Source organism: Odocoileus virginianus, chromosome 18, assembly GCF_023699985.2.
Source record: "Odocoileus virginianus isolate 20LAN1187 ecotype Illinois chromosome 18, Ovbor_1.2, whole genome shotgun sequence".
Taxonomy (NCBI): domain Eukaryota; kingdom Metazoa; phylum Chordata; class Mammalia; order Artiodactyla; family Cervidae; genus Odocoileus; species Odocoileus virginianus.
This window is the reverse complement of record NC_069691.1, coordinates 23,723,907-23,742,384: the sequence shown is the minus strand read 5'-3', so window position 1 is coordinate 23,742,384 and position 18,478 is coordinate 23,723,907. Positions and strand designations below refer to the sequence as shown.

Sequence of the window (18,478 nt, the reverse complement as noted above, 5' to 3'; positions counted from 1 at the left end):
AGATCCATTCACTGTGTGTTTTTGTATTCTGCATCTTCACATTTTCATATGCCATTACCCAGGAGCAATTTATAATGCATCTGTGAAGTCATGTGATATTTTAGTAGATACTTCTTCTCAATTTCTGTTTAGATGAACTAAACAAAAGTACTTTAATAAAAGTAAATTGACAAGAATCACATTGTTCTCATTTCAAATACACATAAAGGAACTAAAATGTTGTGAAATATGCCAGGCAGTTTTACTAATCCTCTAACCTCCAGAGAAAGGGCTTATAATTAGAATTACATTAGAATTGTCACAGCCAGCAATTTTTTTTTTTTAATACTAGGACTTCAACTGATTTCACGCTACATGTGCTCACTAAAAATGCAGCTAGTGTAACGCAAAGAAATTAAAATTACAATTGAGGTGTCACACAGTAAGCGAAAAAGCTTTACTGATTTGTCTGGTCAGGGAGCTAATAACGACTTCATGCGGAATGCAGTGAAACAAAGGAGTCTTTCTCAAGAGCCAGAGTGTACTTGTGGCCGACACTATTTTGCTTAGGCCATATACGGCTGTACTTGATTATAGGAACATTAGTTAAGTGAGACCATAAAAAACAGCTGTATTAGAGATCAAATAGGACTCTGCACATTTTCTCCCTGTAGCAACCAATCAGAAATCTTGCTGACAGGCAAACTTGTACAATACGAATGATCCTATTTAGATTAATTCCTCTTAATGCCTTATACAGGCCTACTTTCCTGGCATATTGTGGAGACAGCAGGTCAGTTCCATTCAAAATGTGGAGATAGAAAAGGCAAGCTTGATTACATGATAAAATGTATGACTGTACTGGCAGAAAATGTGGAGTGCTCAGTCCTTGTAAAAATATGGCTGATGGGCTCTTCCCCAGCTCAGAGTTCAGCCACGAGGCACTCTGGAAAACGGAACGTCAGCCAGCTAGAGGTCTGCAGAGCTGAGCTTCAGCTGTGGCTGTCATGATGCTTCAGTTCTCTACTCTCTACCTAGTAACACGATATATCCACACGTTTTGCCATGAAACTCTGAAATGCCCTCTAATCCCTGGCTCTGGGCTTTGGGCCACAGGATGTTGACCAACATCAGACCTAAAATTCACTCATTTGGTTGGTCTCTCTGCCTCTGCCAGTGACCAGACAAGATCAAATCTGGGCTAGCCCACTAGGTCCAGTGGGCTGATGGGGACACGTGGAGCAGACATGTGAGCTGGCCCAAGCCAAGGTCAGCACACCTTGCAGAGCCGAGCCCAGCCTTGATCAGTCAATCTGCAGGCTCATAAGCAAAAGCAGAGCATCTCGCCACAGGGCACTGAGATTTTGCAGGTGTTGGTTATGCAGTATCACTGTGGCCACAGTTAACTGAAGCATCACTGTGTGACTGTGGGCAAGCCGTCTCCCTGCCTCTCCTCCACCCCCATCTACAAAGTGATGGGAGGGACTGGAGGATCCATAAAGCCCCTTCCAGTGAAGCTGAGGACCAAGAGACCCGCGATGAAAAGAGTGAGATTCCAGATGCTCAGGTTTCTTCCAGGCCCAAAGGAGGAGCTGAGGAAAACACTTCAGCAGGCACCGTGAGCAGGCAGAGCAGACTTTATCCCCAGCAGTGCAGCCATAAATGTCTGGCAGTGCGTCCACAGTTATGGACAAAGTCAGTGAGGAAAGAAGAGTCTGAAGCCAGGGCCCCAGAATGTCTTCACAGTCAGCTCACAAACAAAACTTGTTTTCTATAGGTTTAAACCTAGACAAATAAGCAAGTTAGAAGACAGGATTGGAGAAAATGAAATCTTTATTTTTAAACACTAGTACATTTTCAAGCTGTTTTAAAAAGGAAAAATCATATTACCTCAAAACTATGCATCGAGGCATATTTATTTTTAACTCTAATCTTACAAACACATAATGAAAGAAACATATTTTATAAATATCTACTCAGAATATGTATTATGAAAGAAAAAAGTGTTTAAAAATAACAGCCCCAGATCTCCCTCTTTAAATATATAAAATTCCAAGACAATTCATAAGGATTCTTTCTCAAGAGCCAAAAATTTCATAGAGGCCAACAACTCAGTTCTCATCAGACACAATCAAAAGTAAAAGGGATATAAAAAAATGTAAAAGTTCTATACAAGGGAAATACAGATAGCACACGGGTAAATCTCATTACCATACATGCCATTTGTGTTTTAAAAATGTTTTATAAAAACTGCCATTTGAAACAAATAAGTGAGAGTCCTTCCCTGACTGTGGAAAATATGTTATCACCCTCCCACCTGGGCCTGGAGGCCCCCACTTGCTCACAGAGAGGAGCGGTCTCTATTCATTCTTAGGCCTGAAAGCCATGTGTGGGGATCCACCTCCTCTGGCAGTGGCTTTTTTTGGTGAGTGATTTCCTTCACTTAGAAAAATTCTTTGGGATCAAAGGAGACAACTGCTAACAAGTGAAAGCAAGACTAGGAGACAGCTTCAGACTGTAGTATCCAATTAACAATGCATATTTTGTGGTTCTGGTGACCACACTCTGGGGAGCCTGATTTTCCACTGTCAGAGACACAGCCTGTCACCTACCCCAGGGAAACACACGGCACGGCCCCAGGCTGTCCTTCCTCGGTCCTCTTCTGCCCAAGTCATTCTGCGGCCTGCAGCGCAATGTAGGCACACTATTGCCTCTTCTGACACTTCTTCTGGAAAGAGCTCTTCAAGAATGTGCGGTAGACCGGGTCATCCACATATTCATTCTTGAATCTGGAGCTCAGCACTCTCTGCCTCTTTTTCTCCCCTTGGATTATATCTGTTCCATAAAATGTGTCTTCAAATCGCATGTCAGAAGCTGTGGACTAAGAACAGCCAGTGTTATCTGCAGAAGAGCAGCCACGTGACGTCACAGGAACAGACCAAGGCCTGGCCCAGTCAGGAGTGGGGAGGGGGCCGCACCCAGGGGCCACGGAGAGCCTCCCCATCCCCACTACTTCCATTTAGCCTCATTTTCTTCAGGATCTCCAGCCCTCGGGGACTCTCCTCAACACAAGCAGAACTAAAGTCTTCTCATTTAAATCTCCCTGAATATTCATGCCCCTGCCCGACATGTGACTGACTTGTCCACAGTCGCTCTAATTCACCCCTATTCCTATTTACCTCTGGGTCTCTGTTCCCACCACTTACCTGCAACTGTCCTGGTTCCTAGGACACTCCTCTACCCTAAATGTATGATTACTCTGGCACCTCACTCTTGCATGAAGCTCTCTGTCATTTTGTAAGCCCTCTTCCTCGTCCTCTGGCTGCTCACTGTTCATGTGTCAGGGGCTCCCTTTAACTATTAGCTCAACTATGATAGCCCTGAGGCTTTGCATGTGGACTTTTCCTCTCTACATATGCTCCCCAGGCCTACCTAGACACACTCACAACTTCAGTTTTGACATCAATTCTAAAGACGCTCAGATGTCTTACTCCAGTTCATACCTCCCTCTGTGCTCAAGCCTGCATGTCCAACTACCCAGCAGGCATCTCAGAATGTTTATCCTGGAGGCACTTAGACTCTTCCTATCCTAGAGTGAACAAGTCTTCTTTCTCCATTGCTGTCCTTCCTAAATTCCATAAATGGCAGCACTACCCCCTTCAAATCTAACTATGTGATCAGAAACCTAAAGGTCTTTTTAAAATTCCCCTTGTCCCCATCCTGTCCAGGACCCCCTCCTACATGGACCTTGAAGTCCTCCATCCTTTCTTTAACCTTACTGACCCCATGGTGCAGGCCCTCACGCTTCCTCTGCTAAACCACTGTAACAGTGCTGCACCCTAGTCCATTTCTCACAGAACTACTAAAAGAAATGTCTCTAAAATCTCTGATTACATGACACCCCTGCTTAATGGTTTTTCAATAGCCTCACTGCCTTTAAGATGATGTCTGTACTTTCTAGGCTGGATGTACATAACCAGATATACTCCTATCCCACGCTTGGATTAGGCTGACTTATTTGCAATTCCTGGTCACACTTAATTGTCTCCAGCTTGTCTTTAAATGTACTGTTTTCTTTGCACAGAAGATATCCTATCTTCTCGGTGACTGACAAAAATGAGGTTCATTCTTTTGGATTCCTGGGACACATTACGTGTCAATGTAGTAGAATGAAGGCATGGGTCGAGATCAAGGGTAGGTGTTGCCCCATCAGGGGTTCCTTGGACCCCTTGAAGGTGGGAATATTAGGGACTATAAACTGAATTTTACATGTGCTCCCAACACCAAGCAATGTACTTTGCCACAGTCACTGCTCAGTAAGTGTTAGCTAGGCAAAGGAAGGTGGGCTTTTTCTGTTATGCTCCAGTAAAGTTTACTTAAAAAAAAATTTTTAACCTTTATTTTCTATTGGAATGTAGTTGATTTACAACACTGTGTTGGTTTCAGGTGTCCAGCTAAGTGATTCAGTTATACATATACCCATTCTTTTTCCATATAGGTCATTACAGAATATTGAGTAGAATTCCCTGTGCTATACAGTAGGTCCTAGTTGATCATCTGTTTTGTATGTAGGTGCATATATGTTAATTCCAAACTCCTAATTTATCCTTTCTCCCCCTATTTCTCCTTTGGTAATCATACTTTTGCTTTTGAAGTCTGTCTGTTCCTGTTTTGTAAATAAGTTGATCTGAATTATCTTATAAGTGATATCATATGATATTTGTCCTCTTACTATTATAATTTCTAGGCCCATCCATGTTGCTACAAATGGAATTATTTCATTGTTTCTATGAGAAACATTCCAGTGTGTGTGTGTGTCTCTGTGTGTGTGTATACACCACATCTTTATTCATTCCTCTGTTGATGGACATTTAGGTTGCTTCGATAACTTGGCTGTTGTAAACAGTGCTGCAGTGAACATGGGTGCATGTATCTTTTTAGATTACAGTTTTCTCCAGATATAGTTGCAGGAGTGGGATTGCTGGGTCATACAGAAGCTCTATCTTACCTTTTTTAAAGGAACTTCCGTACTGTTCACATGGTGGTGTACTGATTTACGTTCCCACCAATAGTGTAGGAGAGTTCCCTTTTCTCTATACCCTCTCCAGCACTGATTGTAGATTTTTTGATGATGACCCTTCCGACCTTTAGGAGATGTGTCAAGGGGTGTGTTTAGAGGTGGCTGTGAGGTCAGGATAAGTTCAGGCAGTCTGTCTGCTGATGGGTGGGGCCATGCTGGTTGTTTGGCCTGAGGCCTCGTCAGCACTGGAGCCTGCAGGCTGTTAGGTGAGGCCAGATCTTGGTGCTAAAAGTGCAACCTCCAAGAGAGTTTACAGTGATCAATATTCCCTGGGGCCTCCGCCACCAGTGTCCTTGCCCCAATGGTGAGCCACAGTGGACCCCCTCCTCTCCAGAAGACCCTCCAAGACCCACAGGTAGGCCTAGTCCAGGCTCCTACGAGTTGCTGCTTTGCCCTGGGTCCCAGTGCATGTGAAGTCTTGTGTGCACTCCAAGAGTGGAGTCTCTGTTTGCCCCAGTCCTGTGGAGCTCCTGCCCTCAAGCCCCACCGGCCTTCAAAGCCAAATGCTCTGAGGACTCCTCCCGATGCCAGGTTGGGGAGCCTGACCTGGGGCTCTGGACTCTTGCTCCGTCTTCTTGTGGCTTTGTCTCTGGATGTAAAATGTCTTTTTTGGTAGGTTCCAGTCTTTTATGCTGATGGTTGTTCAGCATTTTAGTTGTGATTTTGGTGTTTTCATGACAGGACATGAGCTGAAGTCCTTTTACTCTGCTGTCTTGTCTGGAATCGAGGGACTACTTTTAGTTTGGATGCTTCTGTCTCCTTCCTCAGCATGTGCTGGCTCTTATACTCTTCATGTGGGGTGTGCCAATACTTTGGCCACCTGAAGCAAATAGCCAATCATGGGAAAAATCCAGATACAGGGAAAGACTGAAGGCACAAGGAGAAGGGGATGACACAGAACGAGGTGGTTTGACGGCATCAACAACTCAATGGACATGGATTTGAGCAAATTCCGGGAGATAGTGAAGGACAGGGAAGACTGGCGTGTTGCAGTCCATGGGGTTGCAAAGAATCAGACATGACTTGGTGACTGAACAACAATAACAAAGGTTTGGCAGCCCGCACTCACTCCAAGTACACCGGGGTAGCAATCAGCACCGGCTTGTGGGTCTTCCAGCAGCAGCCTGAGACCCCGGAACAGCGGGCGCAGTGATTGGCCCCTGCCTGCTGCCCACACATGCTCCCTGGATGGCAGGGGCAGTGACTGGCGGCTGCTTGCGGCTCTCTCAGTGGTCCATGCCCACCTCTGAAGCTCACAAAGGTGGTGCTGGCTCATGCCTGCCCCCGGAGTTTGTAGGTGGCATCCTGCTGCCCGGGAGCGTGCGTAGGGAAAGGAGCTCCACTGGCGGTGCCTGCCCCTCTCCTTGCGTGGCCCTCCACAATGGGTCCTCGCCTCTGAGGGCCCAGGCCTCTTCCGTGTGCAGCCTCAGTTGCAATATTCCAGCCTCTACAGGTTGTCTGCGTGTAGCCAACCCCACTCCTCTCCCTGGGTATGACCTCTGAAGCCCAGGCTTTAGCACCCAGCCCCTGCCTGGGCCAGCACGTAAGTGTCTACTGCCAGGGAGTGTGGGTCACACTCTGTTTTGCCTTCCAGAAGCTGGTTGCTGCGCTCTCCTCTGAGGCTCTGAAGCTTTGCACCTGTCCGTGAGGGGACCTTTCCTCCTTCACAGCTCCCTCCCTGGGGCACAGGTCCTGTCCCCACTCCTTTCTCTTTTTTTTTTTTTCATCCTAACCGATTATGTGGAGGTTTTCTTGCCCTTTCAGAAGTCTGAGGTCTTCTGCCAGTATTTAGTAGATGTTCTATGCAAACTGTTTGACATATAGGTGTGTTCTGGACATATCTGTGGGAGGAGGTGAGCTCCATGTCCTACTCCTCTGCCATCTTGATTCCTCCTTCCCATAAAGCTTACTTTAAAGCACTATTTTTCCTTCCTAATTCCCTATTTTTGCCCCTTGAATGTGTTCCCAACTGGTTTTTATTGAGATGCCACCAATGTACAGTACACCTCATTATGTCATGGAGGCCCCCTCCCCTGGTGGTGACACAGGCAGAGCCTAGATTTGAAGGCTTGAAAACAGGTGATCAGCCATAAAGAAGAGACAAACAATGGAACAAAGAAGCTTGAAAACTAAAAACAGGCACAGGTTAAAAGCTGAGCACGTTCGTGAGACAGTCCTCTGGGGTGACAGGCTCCCTCTGTGGCTTCCCCCAGATGCTACCCAGCTTCACCCGGGAAGCAAAGTAAGAGACTGTGGATGGGCTGGGCACTCTCTGTCATTGGAAGAAAACAGTTTTGGTTCGTTCATTCTTGGCAAAGCATTTCCTCTGAGTAATCTTTCTGTTTTATAAGTGCTAAAGTTAAAGAAGAAAATCAAACATCTACAAAAGTGTTGCCACTGTGTGAAGACAGCAAAAGTCAACCTTTCAAATTAATAATAAAACCGATTTACCAGCAGCGACAGTTAATTATGCACCATTGCTATGGTTATTCTGTGAGACAATAAAAGGTAATGGGGCCGTTTCTGAAGTTAGTGGGAAGGAACCCAGCACAATCACCGAGGTGGACTGCTGATTTTCTTGAAAAATTTCTCCCCAAGTCAGCATGTGTCTGGGTGAGCAGAAGTCATTAAAACATGAAGGCCCCCAGTGAGGGCTGCAACCTGCCCTTCCTTAAAACAACAACAACAAAAACACCCCTCTAATTATAAAGTATCTTCCATCAAGAAGTTTTCTAATTAGATTTGTTTCACCAAGTGGAAAAAAAAGTAGCATTCATAGACAGGCTAGCGACGGGCCAGAGGGTTATACACAAACCTGAAGCAAAAGCTGGTTTGCTGCAACAGAAGCAGGTTATGTCTTTGATTCAGTAAAATCAGAGGTGGCAAAACTGGATTTAGTGACTGTGAGCAAACTAGATTTTGTCCCTGAAGAGGTTTTCTACTAGGCTCATAACAGGTTAGATTCAGAATATCTATGTGATTTATATACTTTTAATTAAAATTTTTTTTCCTCTGAAAATTAAAAAGTTCAATTTGGTGTGACTGCTCTGAGAAATGGATCTTAGGAAACTCAGAAGCTGTGCTCAAGTAAAGCTACATGGGAAAGTACACTGACATTAGAGCCAAATCTACTGTGGAACAAAGAGATTGTGATCAGAGCAACTTTCTTTTAATGTGATTAAGAAATGGTATTTGAAATCTACAAGATCCAGCTGGTAGGATGCTTAATCATACATGAATTAGAAAATCAAAGACCTGAGGGACTTCCAGAGGGCTCCCTACTCCATTTCCCAACCTCTAAATCTCCAGGTGATTTGGAAAAGAAAAAAGAAAAAGGAAAGGGAAGGGGATAGAGAGTCCAAGGTAAATAGAAGCAACAGGATGAGAGGCAGTCAGCTCAAGCAACCTGGAAAGTTGTTCTTAAGAGATTTCAAGACCTAGAACACTGACAAATTATCCAGGGTTTCAGGTCTCTTTCAGGGTTTTATAGATGTCTTTACTCGAGGAAGACTCTGTCTTCCCTTTCCCTGCTGTTTGTCATCTGAGAGTTAACCTACTTTCAGGCACGTGGTTCCCTGCGTTGCCTTGCTGGGTGGGTAGCACTGTCACTCGTCTCTTGATGGTTTTACTGTGAAGGACTTTCCCCTCAGGATGCAGCTGAGAAGAAACTCAGTTTACACCTGATATGGTTTACTTGGGATCCCACCTGACAGGAGAGGGGCTGAATATGCAGGTGAACATTTAAGGAAATGCATGGTTTTTCCAAGCTAATCTAGGATAACTCTATCATTGCCTAAAAGTATATTATTAGCATGAAATGAAAACAAAGGATGTCATTTATTCAGAAAAAAAAATTCATTTTAGTCAGAAAAAGCCCCTCATTTAAATTTCCTACTTTAATGTTTATCATTCACAAATGCGCTAGATGTAATTCTAAATGAGTAAAACTGGCTTCATTTCAGGGTCCAGAAAATATTTTAAGATACAATAATGAAAACTAAGTTATTGTGAATTATATGTTTTAACAACTTCAATTTTGATTATTTGTTCATGTTTGTCTTTTAATGGTATGTACAGGGCTTGAAACTAATAATGTTTTCTTAAAAAAAAATAAAACTTTAGTATTCCCACAACTAGTATTTGGGCTTTGTTTATTCCTTCTTTTATAAAAGTGAGAGTTTCATTTAATTATGAATTGACACAACCATTAATGAACTTCAGAGAGAGAAAAGTTGATCAAAACAGTTGACCTTGAAAACATGGGTTTGAACTGCATGGGTCCACTTATACACAAATATTTTTCAATAGTAAACCCGATGGTACTATACGATCCACAGCTGGTTGAATTCATGGATGTGGAACCATGAACAGAAAGGCTCTGACTATACCAGCCATATGTGAGTGTGTGGAGAGTCTGCACCCCAACTCCCCACACTGTACAAGGCTGCACTGTATATGATAGTTCAGTTCAGTGGCTACAGCAAACTAGATGTTCGCTATACTGAGTCTCCATTAAGTCTCCATTAAGGCTTTCCTACTGAAAGCCTTCTTTTAACGTGGCTTCCACTAACGAGACTGTAAATGTCTTGATGGTATCTTTGTATGTTGCCAGTTCTCTTGCAAAGAATACGTACTCAATAACTTTTTGTAAGCCAACAGATGTTAACATAAAGAAGCATCATTCAACCTCATTATAAAGAAAAATGACGAACTTGCACTGGTTTCCCCGTTTCTGACCAAGTGTATTTGTTTTGGATTAAACAGATTTCAATGAGGGAAAAGATGCATTGGCTTCCTAAAAGATCAGTCCAAAGGCCTGAGTGTGTTTCCGCTGGGCTCAGGAAACACTGCTGGAGGAGGGACTCACAGGACAGACCCCCTCAGAGATCATCCAGTACTTACGAATCGAGCTTTCACTCTCTTAGGTAACTCTTCGTCCAAAGTGTAGATGTCCTCTCTCTTCATTGCTATCTGGGATCCATCTTCAAATTCAACCTAATGAAAAATAAAGCAGTCAGCATGGTACATATTTTAAAAAGCAAGAAGCATTCACCATTTTCTTCAGGGTTCCAATTAGCTACACACACAAAAAAAAAAAAAGAGAGAAAAAGGATTCAAACAGAACAAACAAGAGAACTAGCCAACAGCCAAGGAAGGGAGAAAAGCTCTTTTCCTTATCAGACCAAGAACAAAGCATGTCTCAAACAGGCCAAAATTCTTGAAAATGAGTGTCTTGGAATATGTGATATGAAAACTTTATGCCCCCAAAGCAAAGAAAGAAAAATAACTGCTGCTCAGATGATTTCTCAGAACATGAGACTGTGCCCAGTTTAGCATTAAGACTGGTGGAACCTGTCAGCGCTCTTTGTTTCTTTAAGATGCTCTGATGACTTAAGAGGGAGGACTGTTTCTCTTTGAGAAAAAAGTGATGCCATATTTTACTCTTATAATCCTCCCAGATAAAATAATTTCTCAAGTTCTTATAGAGCTTTAACTTTCAAAACTCACTTTTGTTAAATTCAACCAAAAGGCCAGAAAAATCTCAGGTTCCCCTCAATCTCATGTGTCAACCATGTCAATGTGTGAAAATACATAACCCTCTAAATGAAAATGTTTAAAACTTGTTTTTCCAAGCTATTCAAATGGAAGTATTTTCATTATCTTTTTTTTTTTCAATATTTTATGCTGTTTTGTTAGAGAAAAATTAAGTGACATTGAATAACAGAAACGTAATCTGGAGAACTTCATCAAACACCCTATTCAAAGTGATCCTGATCTAGGCTTAATCCTACATGAACTCTCCCAGAAGAAAACAACGAAAGGGATGCAATTGAGGTAGAATATCTAATTCTAATATGTTCTTAACTCTGAACCATTTATGGTATTTTTCAAGTTTCTAAATCGTCTGTCTGAATTGTTTTAAGGAATAAATAATATGCTTGCAATTCTAATTAAAAAGGTGAGTTAAATCATGTTGCTGTGCTATGTTAATAAAAACAATCTGCTGAAGTTTAAAAAACTACTGAAGATAAAATATGTAATTAGACTTTGTATTATCAATGTCTGCTCCCGTTTGACGGAGCTCAAACAGTGGAGCGGAAGTAGGTCTTGGTCACGGGCACTCTCTCTGCTACTTCCCAGACGGCTGAGACGGGAAGGCTTTTCTTCCTGGCCTTGTTTCAACAGAATGGTTTATTTAACATTTAATTAGGCCAAGGTGTCATCCCATTTATACAGTTTGATCACATAGCTAGAACTACCTGTGCCTACCTTTCTTCTGTTGCCAATCATTTGAGAATTCTAAAAGAGAAAAAGTCAGTTTTAAAACAGAAGAATTATGGTATGGTGACCATCCCAGTTTGTCCGGGACTGAGGGGTCCCGCTGGATGCAAGATTTTCAGTGCTAAAATTCAGGACAGTCCCTCAAAGGCTGTGATGGTTGTACACCAGAGTTTGGACAAGGCAGAAAGTAAATTCTGGCTCTTCCCTTTACCAGCTCCGTGCACTTGGACAAATTATGAAATTCCCTGAGCCTTGTCCCCCCTCATTTGTAAAGTAGGATTCAAAAACCCTATCTTGGAGAGTTACTGTGAGGACCCCAAAATGCATATACCCAGGATATTTAGCACTGTGCAGTAGATATTTTGGTTCTATTTTTATAAATGTCTTTGTTTAGTCAATGGTGAGGCTGAATAATTAGACACAAAACACAAAATGACCTCAGAAGGCCACTTGGTTTAATGAGGAATTTTAAACTACTTGTACTTGAGAGACAATTTGAATATTAGTCTTAACTTTTTCATTGAGTCTATAAATATGCCCACTGTTCTATGTTGATAGGCCATCATAAATTCAACTGAAGTTAACACACTGATTACTAATTAGCCAGAATTTCAACATGTCCTCATTATGATACCTTTCATGTAGCTAATAGCTTTGCTACATGTAAGAGGCTTCACTTTTGCATGTATTGTTTAATTAAATGTAATTATTTTCTTTTGAATGATGTAGTAAAGCTCTTTTCTAGGAGACTCCAGTATTACCAGCCTGTCTTATAATTTTTGCCTGATTTTGGACATTCTGATACAAAAACGCTCCAACACCTAACCTGCTGTAAATGACCTCAATCTGCAACTTAACACCCACCCCCCCCACACACACAGCATATGTATATTCTCCCCTCCTCACTCCCCTTGGCTTTTTCTACACCTTAAAAAATGTCCTTCCCTAAGTTTTCCAAATGTCTTTGAACACTGCTAATTACACTGTGCTCCAGTTTTTGGTTCAGTCTTTTAATGTTCTTTTTCCATTTAAGCCCAAGCCCCTTATCAGTCTTTGAACAATTTCTCTGAGGAAACTGGAAGTCTTATCGTTCTCAAGCTGTTTTTAACTTAACAGGCCTGAACCTTCTTGCTTTTTCTCCTTTTACTTCAATCTTCCTGTTTTTACACTACTGCTTGAGAATGTTGATTTCTGCCATCACATTACTAGAAGTACTATAATGTATTGGTTTAAATAAATCTGTTCCTTTTTAAAGTCTTTCTGAAGGAATAGAAATGCACGTGTGCCATCCATGTTGTTTTTCTTATTAGAGCTTAACTCATCCTCACTTCTAATAGGGATATAGTTCATTAGTTTATTTTTTAATTGTATAAGTGTTAGTCACTCAGTCGTGTCTGACTCTGTGACTCCACAGACTGTAGCCTGCCAGGCTCTTCTGCCCATGGAATTCTCTAGGCAAGAAGAGTGGAATGGGTTGCCATTTCCTTCTCCAGGGGATATCCCCAACCCATGGATCAAACCCCAGTCTCCCGCATTGCAGGAATCTTCTTTACTGTCTGAGCTATCAGGGAAGACCTTTTAATTGTATACATGTTTTTTAATAATATATACAGTTGTTCAGTGAGCAGACTTCCCAAGTGACAACTGTACTTTTCATCACAAAAGCATCCTATAAAGAAACCTGCCTGCCAATACAGGAGACCTAAGAGATGCAGGTTTGATCCCTGGGTCAGGAAGATCTCCTGGAGGAGAGCATGGCAACGCACTCCAGTATTCTTGCTTGGAGAATCCGCATGGACAGAGGAGCCTGGGCAGGCTACAGTCCATTGGGTTGCAGAGAGTCAGACACGACTGTAGCGACTTAGCACACATGTATGCCTGGGTGCACAAATGGCTCCATCTGTGCTGAGGCACCACTGGTTTAGGTTTGCGGCAACAGGGATGACGTCTGTCAGGGAAAAGCCACCCATTCAGGGGCTGCTGGGTGATGAACAGCCATCACTGACTTGGCTTAGTTAGATAATCCAGCCACTTATTCTTTTCCTATATAACAGAAACACAAGAAAGCAGCCTACCATCCAGTCGGTCATCTTTTTGACCTAACTATATTCCTGACTATTAATCCATTCATCAAATGTTATTAGTTTCCCAGTATTGAACTTTATTATTCCCAGAATAAAACTCTATTATCTGGGTCATCAGTCTTTGAAACTTTGCCTTTTTTATAAAACAGTAGGTGTTCTAAATTCATGTAGCTTCTTGACCCATAGCACACTGGTTATACCATCTGCCCTCTGGCTTCTCTTGTCCATCTCAGCAAGCGCACACCCAGGGCAGCACTCACCTGGTACATGTGGGCGACATTTGATCCCAGATACTTGGCCCCATAGAGTTTGCCATCAGGCCACTTGACTTGGACGACTTCTCCCTCGGCAGGAGGGCCCAGTTTCACACAGTCTCGGCTCTGCAGAGTAAACGGAGTTGGGCTTTTCAAGGCAAATGTCTAAGTGACTGCATTTAGAACTTAGCAAATGATGAACTCCTGACAATTAAAAGGAGTTACTGCCTCTGTGTTTTATGGATTATGATCTTGCATGGGTGTTCAGGGGAAGAGTTATGAGCCAAAGGAGTACTTAAAGATTCAGCCTAGATCATAAAGTTGCAAAGGAACCGCCATAATCCAAGAAGGAAGAAACATTGGCATTTACGTTTGCTATTTGACAGAGAATTGTTCAGAGGGTAAGTAAAATGTGCGGAGAAACTGCTTTGGCTGAAAAATAGACTGGTTAATGATTTATAACACCTGACATTTATGCAGCGTCTTGCAGTCAACAAAATGCTTTAACACGCATCTCATCTGATCCCCACAATCATTCCATGAAGTAGGCAGAGACTATGAAATTGCCCCCATTTTACTGACAAGGAAACTGAGCCTCCGAGCAGGCTCTGGAGAAGTGAAGCTGTGTAAGAGACAAAGAACCGAGGACACTGAGGCCAGAAGAGAAGCGGACCATCATTGGAGTTGGTAGGTCTTGAAGCAGCAGCAAGGGAAAAGTGCCAGCAATATCCCACAGGGTGTCCGGTGAGGCTGGGAGGGTGGTGTCCTGTCTAGCAGCCCTTTTCTGAAGAACCCTGGACCTTCCTCAACAGGCCTTCTTCTGCCTGCATCTCCCATTCACTGACTAGCCCCTCCTTTCATGGGTGATCATGGGGACACCTATGACCAGTCGTCTTTCTTTACTTCTTCCACTCTACTCCACCTCCTTCGGCAGCAACTCTTGAGTAAATTCACCAGTAGTTCATCCTGGAAAATCCTTTTTTGTGGGGTATGGGGTTAGTTTACAGATATAGTTTGCAAACTTAAATTTGTATGTATTGAGTATGACAATAAAATTTTAATACAAAGGAATCAAATACTTGACTACTTTGATAAACTTCCTGCACATTTAACAATTCAGGTTTTGCTAATCCTGGTATTTTACTGATGAGGCCAATCTCACTGACTGAAATGCACACTTGACCAGTCAAGTTATAAATGCAGACTGGGCATGATCCTATGGTTTAAATGAGAGGCACACACAGGAAATATTTAGTGGTTTATGATTAGAAACCCACCATATATTACTTTTCATTATTAACAGAAAGTTTGCTTCATAAAGGAGTGGTCCTTTTACTGGGCTTCCTTGGTGGTTCAGATGGCAAAGAATCTGCTTGCAAGGTGGGAGACCTGGGTTCGATCCCTGAGTTATTGCTGGATTCAAGACTATACATGGCAAGTATGTATACTTTCTCACTGCAGACAATGCTTCCACTTAAAGCTATAGGCAAACAAACAAAGAAGAGGCTCTGCAGAGTTGATAGTCTGTATCAAACTTAGTCAAATGAAAATAATTTTCTTATTGGCCTTCATAATATTTGACCTCAGGCAATGCAGAACTGAAAAGGTAAGATGAACTGTATTCTATACAAGCCCCCAGGGTTATCATATCACTTTTCATTTCCCTTCCCTTCCCAAGATGCACCTGGTACTAAGAACATTGGAAGGTGTAGCTAGCTTCTAAATAGACACTGTCTGGTCTCTTGGGTTAGGAAGCTACATCAGCTCTGGGATAACTCTGAGCTAAAACCCAGATGCTTTGGTGATGGGGGCAGGGGGAAAACAAGAGTATGTTTCTTCCTTCATCTAAAGATTTTTTCCATGTGGAGGAAGCACTATTGGGGGTAATAACTCCTGGCTTTTTTTAATTCACTTTTTAAAATTTAATTCTTATTGGAGTATAGTTGATTTACAGTGTATTAGTTTCAGGTACACAGCAAAATGAATCAGTTATAATACACACACACACACATATATCTACTCTTTTTAGATTCTTTTCCCATATAGGCCATAACAGAGTATTGAGTTCCCTGTACCATACAGTACATCCTTATTAGTCATTTATTTTATATACTGTAGTCTATATATGTCAATCTCAATCTCCCAATTTATCCCTCCCCTGCCAAAGCGATCTACTGATTCAATGCAATCCCTATCAAATTACCAATGGCATTTTTCACAGAATTAGGACAGTTTTACAATTTGTGTGGAAACACAGAAGACCCTGAATAGCCAAAGACTCTTGAGGAAGAAAAGCAGAGCTGGAGGGATCTGGAGGCTGGTAACTTCTGGTTCACCCCTCTCTTTCTTCCTGCGGAGCCACTCTGCTGGCAGAAAACTCGCTTCTTTCTCTGCTCCTTCCACAGAGGCAATGGGCGGTGTCCTGCACCGCAGGCCACCAGAAGGCCTAATTCTCAGGCCCAGTATATCAGAAGAATTCTCCGCCCACAGATGTAAGCCACACTCTCCAGCACCTGCTTTATTACAAATAAAGGAGGTATTTTAAATTTTCAAACCCTGACTTCCTTCTCTCTTTAACTGCTTGCCCTCAGGCCCTTTCAATTGGCCCTTCTTCAACCCCAACAGAGGCAAGTCAAGGCCTCGATGGATATGAAGCCACAGTCCCACCTACTCATCCACCACAAGCCACCTCCAAGTGGGGAAGTTATGCCCTTAATTTTACAGATTTGACCTTCAACACAGGTTTACTAGCCTTTAGAATAACTACCCCAGACCAATCCTGAGCTGCAGTTCCTGGCACCGTATCACCAAGGTGTTGCCAATGGCCACAGAGATATGCCTGAGCAATGTATAAAGGATACTCAAGGCATTTATCATGAACACACAACCTTGTTAGTAAACTAAATGTATGCAACCTTAGAGTGAAGAACAATTCTTTTTGGAAAAGGTGTCCGAAACTAAATGCATGAGTACTGTCGGCAGACACTTGACTCACAGCAGATCTTAATTTGGCACAGAGCACCTGACCTCAAAGAGCACCTCCCAGCTCAGCGCCCACCTAACTGCTCTGTATCAGTCACAGTCACTTCACTCTCCCTCATGTCAGAATCTAGGGAAGACAATCTTGCTTGCTTTCTCAATTTCTTGCTTTCAGAACTCTTTTTCCTTTATTCATAGTAGAAGAATAAAGAAGAGTAACCAAGCAAATTGAACATAAGGTTGCACGTAAGAACACAAGAACATAAGGCTGTTTTGAGAGTTTCCCTTCCCCCGTCACCACCAGGCGGCACTATTCTCAGTCATGATGTGGCACTTCCCACCATTGGCTAGGTCCTTTAAGTGGAAGAGGATATACTTAGATCTGCATACAACTTCATTTAGTGAGTAGCATTATTTACACCCCAGCTACCTTCCAAATGGGCTTAAAGCAGCTCACAGTAAAACAAAAGCATTTATTTCTGTAACACCTAGTCTCCTCCATAGAGAAATGGGTCTCAAATCTTGAGTCTGCCAGAAACTTCCTATGACTACATGGTGTATATAAAGCATTTAAACAAGAATGGGATTAGGAGTATGTAGATTGATGAAAAGAAGTTAAAAAGTTTGATATTTATGCTTCCCTGACTCTTCCAGTGCAGAAACTGCTGGATGTTCCTTCAAACGGTCACAGTCACTAATCTATTTACAGACCACCTGTGTGAGACAGTGGAGGAGTCAATGGTGTCTAGCTCTTCAAGGTAGAGACAGACAGAGGGTGTCATGCCCATGCCTGGAGGCCTGCCACACTGCAAGGGCTGGAATCCATGTGGAGTGCGTGAGCTTTGGCCACCAGAACAGAATTTGTATTTGATTTATAGATTGGGTTTTTGAGTAAGACTTCATGCAGGAAAAAAAAAAAAAGTTTCTGTTAAAAATAAAAGGTCCCTGCTGTGCGTGAGGAATCAAACAAAGCAGAGCTTCTCCAAGTGTGGTCTGAACCACTAGGGACACACATTACAATTGGAGGTTCCAGCTGCCACTGCCCACCACTCTACGTGACTTGGATGGTTTTTTAAGCATTATAGAATGGACCTCCTGAAGCAGTTCTTGGTGTGCTGCTGGAACAAGTGAACCTCTGCTGGAAAAGTATATGCATTAAAAACCTTGACTAATACATTTCTCCCACCTTCTGTCTAGACTCTCAGAAGTTTGCCTTCACCTGCCATAAACACCTGTTTACCCTTTGCTGTACTGCCTCCAGGGATGTGTGAACTCCCCTGAAATCTGCCAGTGCTCTGTCCACAGGGACACTGGTGTCTGGAGCTGTCAGTCAGCCTGTAGCTAGAGTACTACACAAGTGAAGTGAAAAGGAACGAAGTAGTCATCCCACTCAAGAGTAGACTTTTGCCTATAATTAGAGGACTGAGATGAGCCACAGTTCCCGTGACAGGACGGTGTCATATCACATTCTTGCCAAAGTCATGCCAAACCCCCGTACTTTCTCTACTAACAAAAGGGAAAAGCCCAACAGCCAGTCTGATTATCGGAATTCCAAAGTCGCTGTTTTTGGAACTCCTACTAGGCCCTTTAAAAGGGACGTCTAGAGGCAGCAGCTGTCCTTGCATGCTGCCTACCTTACTCTCTCTCCCACTCCCCACCTCTACTAAGTATAATCCACAGGGCAGGCAGCTCCATCTACCAGCCTGATTACACCAGATGAAGGCACGGTACATGAAATCCCAGTAATTCATCAGCATACAGTTTGGAACCTCAGACAATCCCCCATGCAGAAAATGCCTAAATGACTGAGAGTAAACTGA

General features: G+C 42.7%; 1 protein-coding gene across 5 annotated transcripts in view; it reads right to left on the bottom strand.

Annotated features, from left to right (window-relative positions):
* Positions 1–1,794: 1,794 nt before the first annotated feature.
* Positions 1,795–18,478, bottom strand: part of KDM4C (lysine demethylase 4C) — a 400,301-nt gene continuing 383,617 nt past the window's right edge. For all 5 annotated transcript variants that reach the window (XM_020904553.2, XM_070480461.1, XM_020904560.2 and 2 more), the window contains 3 exons: positions 13,686–13,805; positions 9,962–10,054; positions 1,795–2,860 (listed from right to left, as the gene is read on the bottom strand). In XM_020904553.2, the coding sequence (XP_020760212.2) occupies positions 2,684–2,860; positions 9,962–10,054; positions 13,686–13,805 (390 nt within the window). In that variant the 3' untranslated portion in view covers positions 1,795–2,683. The remainder of the gene's footprint in view (positions 2,861–9,961; positions 10,055–13,685; positions 13,806–18,478) is intronic.